We start from the raw sequence: 9,700 nt of genomic DNA on the forward strand, positions 1-9,700 counted from the left end.
GCAGATGCCCTGGACGCTGGGTCTCAGGCCACGGCTGCGGTTCACGTCACGCCTGACGTAACCCCCATGCCCACGCCCAGCACTACTCCTGACATGGCACCACCTGCACATCATGACTCACCGCCCTCCACATCTCAAGAGGATGCGATGGAGTCATTGCGACAACAGCTTCGCAGTCAAACCGAGCACATTGAGAGACTTAAAGCAGCTCTTCAATCAGCTCCAACAGCAGCAGCCCCTGCCCCTCCTGGACCTTCGAAGCTCCTGGAGAGGTCACCACCATCATGGACGCAGCCCGGCCAATCGAGCCCGGTGCCTCTGGTGGACCAGAGGTATGAGGAACCAGCAGCAGCAGCGCCTGCCCGATCTGGATCCGTACTCCTGGAAGGGTATCCTGCCCAAGGAGGACCCTGGCGCTTCTAAGGGTACAGCCCTGGATGGGTGCAGCCCGGCCAACCGAGCCCGGTGCCTCTGGTGGACCAGAGGTACTCAGCAGCGGCGCAGCCAAGTCCAGCCGGTCCCCCGCCCTCGTCACCCTGGCCCAATGCAGGGTGGCCAAACATGATGCAGCCTGGACCCTCTGGCCCCGTACCGCCCGCCCCTCTGATAGAACAGAGGCAAGCCGTACCTGAAGTGCCAGCCGGACCTGTACCTCTGGTGGACCAGAGGTACGCATCACGAGCGCAGCAAGAGCCAGCAGGCCCTGCGCAACCAGCACCCTGGACCATTCAGGGATGCCCAGTACTGGTGCAGCCTGGACCTCATGGCCCTGTGCTGCCCGTACCTCTGCCCCACCCGGGGTACCCAGCGCCGACGCCAGGATCACCTGCCGGACTGCTGGAGCAGTGGGACGTGCCATGGACACAGCCTGGACCACCTGGACCATCTGGACCATCTGGACATGTGCCGCCCGTACCACTGCGCGAACAGGAGTATGGCGTGCCGGCACGGCCAGATGGCCCGCCCACAGCCAGTACCAGCTCCATGCCGAGATTCCCGCCCCAACCTACGGCGGATGAGACGGCCCAACATACCAGAGCCTGGGTTCAGCATGATGGCAGTCCCATGGCTCAGCTGGCCTCCGCCCTGACAGAAGCCATCAGAGCTTCAAGGGCTCAGGACAGCCCCCGTCCCACAATCGAGGACGATCCACGAATGGCGGCCCTTATTGCCAGACAATCTATGGCCAAGGACCTGCCTCCATTCTCTGGAGATCCACTGGAGTGGCCCACCTGGAGGGCACAGTTTAACCAGTCTACCTCCACATGTCGGATGACCTCCAGTGAAAACTTGATCCGCCTACAGCGGGCCCTCAAGGGGAAAGCCCGAGAAGCCGTCGGCCCCCTTCTGATGGACCCTGCTCAGGTTCCGGAGATCCTGGCAGTCCTGGAGCAGAGATTTGGAGGGACTACCTCACTCGCTGCTCTGATGCTGGACAAGGTGAAGAAGCTGCCCCACCTCACAATTGAGGCTTCTCTGGAGGACATCGCAGACTTCTCTGGCACAGTTCAGAACCTGGTGGCATCACTCCGCTCCCTCAACAATGATGGCTACCTGACGAATCCAGCGCTGCTCAGTGACATCGCGGGGAAGATGCCGCCCACCTTGCGGTTGGCGTGGCTGATGGAAGTGCGGCACTACGAGGCCTCCGCTACCATCTGCCAGTTTGCCGCCTTCCTGAAAACCGTCGCGAACGCCATCCCAAAGTCCGGTTTGGTTGACCCCGCGAGGTCCCGCCCACGCCGTGAACATACGCTCGCCACAACGGAACAGTTTTCGCGCAAAAACGGTGCTAAAAAACGTGATACCTGTGAAAGTTTCATTAATATGTCTGCCGCGTCAGAAAAGTTTTCGCGAAAAAACAATTCGAACAAAAGTGACACTTGTGACAACAGTTTAAACACGTCTGCCGCGTCAGAACGGTTTTTATCGCGGGAAAACAATGTTTACAACAACAATTCTAGTGAAAAACAACAGTTCGCGAAAAATAATCGAAAGCCCCAAATTTTGTCTGGTAATAATCGAATGCCCCAAATTTTGTCTGGTAATAATCGAGAAAATAATCGAAGCGGGGAAAAAGTGCAAAACAGTTACGATGAAGTTCGCGAGTTCGACAACCGCGCCGGGTGTGTTCAGTGCGGTGAAAATGGCCACCAACTTAGCGAATGTCGTACTTTCGCCGCGAAAGACATAAAAACCCGTTTTGTGACAGTTAAAAGTGCCGGATTGTGCCGAGTATGCCTCAATGGCAAACATTATACCAAATTCTGCAAAGTTAGTGACTGGTGCGGAGTGGGGGAGTGCAGATACCCCCACCACCGACTTCTTCACAACCCGAACTATCGTGAAAATAACAATACAGTGGCAAACGTTCACAATATGTGACGCCACACCGAAAGTGCCGTGTTAAAAGTGGTGGGGGTCATATTGTCGGGCCCCAAGCGACAGATTAAAACCTTTGCGCTTCTGGACGAGGGCTCAACTGTCACCCTTATTGATGCCACCACAGCACAGAAAATCGGCACAACCGGACCTACCCGTGAGCTACGACTACACGGAGCAAAAAACATGTGCTCAACAGACTTGACGTCCCGCCGCGTGCCAATTACTCTACGCGGCGCCGGAATCTCTGATGAGTACGTCATCAAGGCCAACACCGTCCAGCAGCTCAGCCTTCCTGAACAGAGGGTCCACGGCCGCTACATCACCCCCACACTTCTCATCGGGCAAGACAATGTACACCTTATTGTCTCGAGGGAAGTGCGCGACGTTCGTGACTCTACGCGAATATTGTCACGGACGGCGTTGGGGTGGATCACCCATGGCGGAGGGGCCCCTGAACACGAAGCTGAGGCTACAACACTGGCCCTGCGCGAGGAGAGCCACAAAGACGACCTCATGAGTGATCTCATCAAACACAATTTTGCGATTGACTCATTGGGGATCACGTCCGCCTCTCGTGTAACTGCGCACATAGTACGTGCAAATCAGCTGATGGAAGATACAACCCATCAACTGACATCTGGCCGATGGGAAACCGGCCTTTTATGGAAGGAGAATAATATCACACTGCCTGACAATCGGCAATGTGCATTAAAACGACTGTGGTCTCTGGAGAGAAAATTATCGAAGGAAAAGGACTTGGCAACCGCCTATGCAGCTAAAATCAACGGACTTATAACACAAGGCCACGCACGTGAACTTACGGATCGAGAGGTAGAAAAACCCTCTGCCCGCAAATGGTACCTACCGCATTTTGCCGTAGTGAACCAAAACAAACCAAACAAGATCCGTGTGGTGTTTGATGCTGCCAGCCGCTGCCGAGGGACCTCCCTCAATGATCAGTTGCTGACTGGGCCTGACCTGCTGACTTCATTGTTAGGAAATATACTCCGGTTTCGAGAGGGAAAAATAGCTCTCGCCGCCGACATCAAGGAGATGTTTTTACAAGTGAAAATCAAAAGTGAAGATCAACAGTCACAATTGTTTTTATGGAGACCAACACCTCAACAAGAACCACGTACTTACATAATGTCATCAATGATGTTTGGCGCTACCTGTTCACCAAGCAGCGCCCAGTACGTGCGAAACAAAGTGGCCCAGGAGAATTCTGCACTATTCCCTGCTGCCGCAGCCGCCATCCAAACAAAGTTTTATATGGATGACTATTTGGATGCGGTCGATACCAAAACTGAAGCGACAGCACTCATCACTACTGTTGCCAAAGTACTGTCAACTGGAGGATTCCACCTAACAAACTGGGCCTCTAACGACACTTCAGTGATGGCTACTATCCCGCTTATAGACCGAGCCAGGTCAGCCATCACCATAAACAGCGGAGAAGCAGATACCGAGAGAATCCTCGGACTTCTGTGGGATCCTGTCACAGATCGATTTTTATATGCATTTCGCGATGCTGCCGATCCTGAACTGATCAGCAGGCCTACCAAACGCCAGCTGCTCAGCATTGTTATGAAAATCTTCGACCCTGTGGGCTTCGTCGCTTGCCTCACAGTCCGATCGAAGATACTACTACAAGCTGTCTGGCGATCCAACATCGGATGGGACGACATCATCACACCTGAACACAACGAAAGGTGGATGGACTGGCTGGGACTTCTGCAAGACTGCAAAGTTGCCATACCTCGGCGCTGCTTACAAAACAAAGAGAGCTTCGTCACCCTCCACCTCTTCTGTGATGCCTCAGAGCAGGCATGCTGTGCGGTCGCCTACCATACCGAGGAGATTGATGGGAACACCACAGCCACCTTCTTGGCCAGCAAGTGCAAAGTGGCTCCTCTGAAACCTCTTTCAATACCCCGCCTTGAGCTACAATCAGCGCTCATGGCGGCCAGACTGGCAGCAACTCTGAAGAAAGAATGTCGCAGCAACATTGCGCGAACAGTGTTCTGGACAGACTCGACAACAGTGTTGTGCTGGCTGCGCACAGATCCACGCACATACTCCGCCTTTGTGGCCAACAGACTCGGCGAGATCGACGAGCTCACCCGCATTGCAGATTGGAGATGGGTCCCTACCAAACTAAACCCGGCAGACATCGGCACCCGAGACGTCAACACTCCTGACCTCTCGCACTCTGGACGATGGTTCAGTGGACCAGCCTTCCTGACCTCAGACGAGGCAGAATGGCCGCGCGAACGGTGCAAACTGCCTCAGCCTGATGATGGCACCCTGGAAGTGAGGCCTCAATACGTTGGCATCACAACAACTGTGGCAGAGACACTGCCCGAAATCAACAGATTCTCTTCATGGCGTCGACTTATTCGAACTACCTGCTGGATACACCGTTTTATTAAAAGGTGTCGTGGAAAACATCACGAACAACATGATAAATATTTAAGAAGCGATGAAATCAAAGAAGCAGAGGCCCGATGGGCAAGAATATGTCAAGAAGAGACATTTTATCATGACATAAATGCGCTCCAGAAAGGAGATCCACTACCAAGTGACAGCCGGCTCAAAGCCTTGAGCCCCTTCCTTGGACCTGATGGCCTACTAAGGATGAATTCCAGATTACAAGCCCTCAGTAAAGTGCCTCAAGCAGTGCGGACACCGATCATATTAGATGGTGATCACGCCTATACAAGACTTCTGGTAAGACATCATCACCAGGAAGCCAATCACCCAAGTACGGAGAGAACCATGGCTGAGGTGCGAGGCAGCTACCTTGTGCTGCGACTGCGAACAAATATTCGGATGATCGCCCACAACTGCCCCACCTGCAAGATGCGCAGGAGCAAGCCAGCCCCCCCACTTATGGGGCCCTTGCCGCCATCAAGGCTAGCCCACCATGTTCCTCCATTCACAAACTGTGGACTAGATTACTTTGGGCCGATGGAAGTCACCGTATGCAGACATCGGGAGAAAAGATATGGTGCAATCTTCACATGTCTGTCTACTCGTGCCATTCACCTTGAGCTGACAACTTCACTGACCACGGACTCCGCCATCATGGCTTTACAACGCATGACGGCGCGCCGAGGCCAACCAAAAGCTCTGTTCTCAGACAATGGTACGAACTTCCATGGTGCCGACAACGAGCTGAAGGATGCCATCGAATCACTCAAAAATGATACCCGGATGAGGGATCATTTGTCAACAAAGGGGATCGAATGGAACTTCATCCCTCCAATGTCTCCTCATATGGGGGGAGCTTGGGAGCGCCTGGTGCGTTCTGTAAAAACCGCCCTGAAGGCCATCTTGCTGGAACGAGCTCCACGCGAAGAGACCTTGAGGACAGCGTTTGCCGAGGCCGAGTGGACTGTAAACAACCGCCCCCTCACACACGTCTCGGTGGATCCCAGGGACGAAGAGCCCCTCACCCCCAACCACTTTTAACTGGGAAGAGTCGGAAACCGACCTCATCTGTCACTATACGACAGGCAGGATGAGGAGGTATGCCTCCGTCGCCAGTGGCGTATCAGCCAACAACTCGCTGATATGTTCTGGAGACGGTGGCTCCGCGAATATCTCCCCACCCTGGCTGCTCGCCAAAAATGGCAACAGCCAGTCATCCCCATCAAGAAGGATGACCTTGTGATCATCATGGACCCCGCTATGCCCCGCAACAGCTGGCCACGCGGTCGAGTCCTTGATGCCACCCCTGCTGCAGACGGCCAAGTGAGGACCGCCAGGATCCAGACGAGCACCGGAATTTACGTCCGCCCCGCTGTGAAGCTCGCTGTAATCTTGCCGGCCCCTCCTACCGATGCAAACTCAACAGTACCACCAGCCCAGCACCATCCCAGAGGGACTGGCCGCCGCGGACTGCGCCGTACCAACAAACGTCCTATTTTTTAGTTCAGCATAGCTAAACGGGGGGAGTGTAACGGACGTAGTTGACCATATTATTTAATTTCATAAAAATTGTTTTACTTTTATAAAATGTCCCTACTCCACGCCACTGGCAAAATCACCACTCCCCGCCACTGGTCATTTTGTCCAATTTTCGGCCCAAGCTTTTTGATTTTTTTTGATTTTATGGATTCTTTCGTAATCCTCTAACTAGCTAGGGCTTATAACAATACCCTTCATGTTTCTAACTAACTAGTACTGCGGCTGATTAGCCTTATTACTATCACCATCTGATGGTTGTATTTAATTGACTGAATTTATGTTACATTAATAAGTTTTATGAGGAAAAATTCTTAACTGGATAAAAAACCTCATACAAATGACAAGAAAAAGAAAACAATAAGTTCTGAACTTTTTACGCTGTTTGACTTTGTGATTTACTGAATTTAAGTATTTCATTTTTTTCATGTTTTGGCTGCGTCCTTTTCGCTTCGGTGGTCCTGCAAAAAAGTTTGTTAGAGAATTCCTGTGGAAGAAAAATATATATTTTGTTATATTAAAAAAGGATACTATTTCTTCGTCATCGCTGTTATTTTTCTCATGGAGCTTCACGGTGTGATCTCCTTGAGGAGCTCCATTAGGATAATCAGTTTCTCTGTCTTTGATGAGCAGGAGGCCAATTTTTCGCGTACCCTGATGAGGCCTCGCAGTAGGATCATTATGTCCTCGTCATCAGAGGATCCGGTGTTTGGCGCTTGGCGTTGTTCTGGTGTGGTTCTTGGTGGTTCCTGTTGTTCAGGAGCCTGTTGCTGGTGGTTGCTTCGGCCCGCTACGTCCGCCCAGGATCGGCCGTCAACTCTGGCCGCGGGTCTCTGTGCCCGGGGCTCTGCCTCTTTGCGCCTCTGGGCGTTGGATTGCTCCTGTCTGCGCTGGAGAGCAGCTACGTATGCCACCCTGTTGGGGCATTTGCCGTAGTTTGCGGGATGGGCTCCGCCGCAGTTGCAGCAGACGGCCGGCTCTTCTCGATTTGTTTTCGGGCACTCCGGTGTGGCGTGACTTCCTTCGCATTTGACGCAGCGAGCGACGTGTGCGCAATTTCTGGACCCATGTCCGAAATTTTGGCACCTGTGGCACTGTGTTCCGTGTTGTAGATGGTTGCTTCGGTACTTTCTTAATGTAATCCTGCAGTGGCACAGGTAGATCACCGCGGCTCTCAGGTGGCCCATGTTTGTTTCCTGGCCAAAGTGTGCCAGGTAAAGCGGGTATTCTGTTCCCGGGGTGGTCATCATGACCACAGTCCTGATCGGCCCAAGCGGCTTGAAAACTTTGACTCCGAATGGCTTCGATACCACATCGCCGGCTTACCTGCCGCGTGGATCAATGTCCAGCATTTTTTCTATGTAAATTTTACATAGAAAAATCAATTTTTAAACATTGCAAATATGTATATTTTACTTGTTCATCCCCTCGGCGGTAGTCAAATAAACACTATTTTCAATATACTACCGCTGAGGAGATATTAAAAAAGCTGTTTTTCACCCATATGTAAACCCATTTTTGAACAATATTTTTTACCCTTTTTGCGTGTACAAAAATCCAGGAACCTCGTAGCATAGTGAATCTTATCTCTTTCTGAGCGCTATGTTACGGGGGACCTCGGAAAAATACTAACTTAACATGTTTTACAAATTTGATCGCTTGAGATCATTTTTACACATTTATTTTACAAACATTTCTTATTTTTTGTCGTATCTTGACAAACAAAAAATCTAGTTGTCAAGATACACATTCCTATAACTACTATGCATTTAAACTATGTAATTGTCATTCATGTAAGCGCTCAAAATCTTTTCTAACTCGCAAATTTAAGCGACTACTATCACCATTGCTACCGACAAAATGAATATGCAGCATTTTGTCGGAGGCTATAAACGCATTGTTGGCGCGGGTACAACCCCCCACCACTTTTGAGCTCCTAGCCCAATGTCGGGCGCGAGTCAGGCTAATTAAATATAAGCAGCCCCATAATTCAAAATAAATCAGTTCATCTTTACCACCAAAACCAAGCGTTTTATTTATCAACAAGTGACTCCTGCTCAACATCTGCCTCACCTCGCCGAGTCTTCTGCTCCAAGATCTTCTGGTGTTACCTCTTCGAGACCAGCCGGCCCTCCTTTGGAAAACCGCCAACACCAGAAGCGAGCAGAGACGAAAGCACACCCAGTGCCCACCATTCACCAAGCCTGGGTGCGGGAGGCAGATTTCATCACCAATATCAACTACAATCATCATCATCGGCCGTAAAGGAGCATCTCATCGGTTGAAGACACGGTTTGGACCCGGCGCCTAAATCTACAGTCTTGTGCGGACTCCCGTCCAGTACACACACATTCTGCATTAAGTTGTAATTAAAGAATAATCATATATACTATGGGCATTAATTTCACACTTGGGTTCTAACTAAAGAATCCTTTTTTTCATACTCCGTGGAACGAAACGGGCCCAAATTTTGGAATCGTAATGAGAATCATGGTCCAAAACAAAATCAGTCACAAAAATCTGCCTAAAATTGTAATTTAAGAAAAATCATCAATCTTATAGGCACTGATTTCAGACTTGGGTTCCCAAAACGAAATCAGTCACAAAATCTGCCTCAAATTGTAATTTAAGAAAAATCATCAATCTTGTAGGCACTGATTTCAGACTTGGGTTAGAACTAAAGAAGCCGTTTTTTCATACTCTATGGTACCAAAGGGGCGGAAATTTTGGAGTGGTGATAAGAATCATGCTTCAAATCGAAATAAGTCACAAATCATGCATAAAGTTGTAATTTGAGATATCATTTATCTTATGGGCACTGATTCCAGACTTGGATTCGAACTAAAGAAGACACTTTTTCATACGCTATGGTACCAAACGGGCTGAAATTTTGGAATCGTGATAAAAATCATGGTCCTAAACTAAATCAGTCACAAAATCTGGATAAAGCTGTAATTTAAAAAAAATCATCATTCATATGGGCACTGATTTCAGACATGGGTTCGAATAAAAATAAAAAAAAACTGGCTGAAAATTTATAAACGTGATAAGAATCATGGTCCAAATCGAAATAAGTCAAAAATTCTGCATAAAGTCGTAATTTAAGAAAAATCATAAATCCTATTGGCATTTATTTCAGACTTGGGTTCGAAATAAAGAAGCAATTTTTTCATAATCTATGGAACCAAACGGGCTGAAATTTTGGAATCGTGATAAGAATCATGGTTCAAATAAAAATAAGTAACAAATTCTGCATAAAGTTGTTATTTAAGAAAAATCATCTATCTTATGGGCACTGATTTCAGACTTGGGTTCGAATTTCAGAAGCCATTTTTTTCATACTCTA

The 9,700-nt window shown here is 49.5% G+C and overlaps 1 protein-coding gene across 1 annotated transcript; it reads left to right on the forward strand.

The window, feature by feature from the left end:
- The first annotated feature begins 561 nt into the window (after positions 1 to 561).
- On the forward strand, positions 562 to 5,859 carry LOC149413231 (uncharacterized). Its single transcript, XM_089645443.1, has 2 exons — positions 562 to 1,744; positions 2,582 to 5,859. The coding sequence occupies exons 1-2, from the start codon at positions 562 to 564 to the stop codon at positions 5,857 to 5,859; spliced, it is 4,461 nt and encodes a 1,486-aa protein (XP_089501569.1).
- The last annotated feature ends 3,841 nt before the right edge of the window (positions 5,860 to 9,700 follow it).

The sequence above is a fragment of the Hesperophylax consimilis genome, chromosome 22 (assembly GCF_061612785.1).
Source record: "Hesperophylax consimilis isolate HC1 chromosome 22, BYU_Hcon_1.0, whole genome shotgun sequence".
Taxonomy (NCBI): Eukaryota; Metazoa; Arthropoda; class Insecta; order Trichoptera; family Limnephilidae; genus Hesperophylax; species Hesperophylax consimilis.

Coding starts and splice junctions, on each gene's coding strand:
- LOC149413231 (XM_089645443.1), top strand. CDS start 562: ATGATGCAGCCTGGACCCTCTGGCCCCGTACCGCCCGCCCCTCTGATA. Junction 1,745..2,581: donor CGCGAGGTCCCGCCCACGCC/GTGAACATACGC, acceptor TGTGCTCAACAG/ACTTGACGTCCCGCCGCGTG.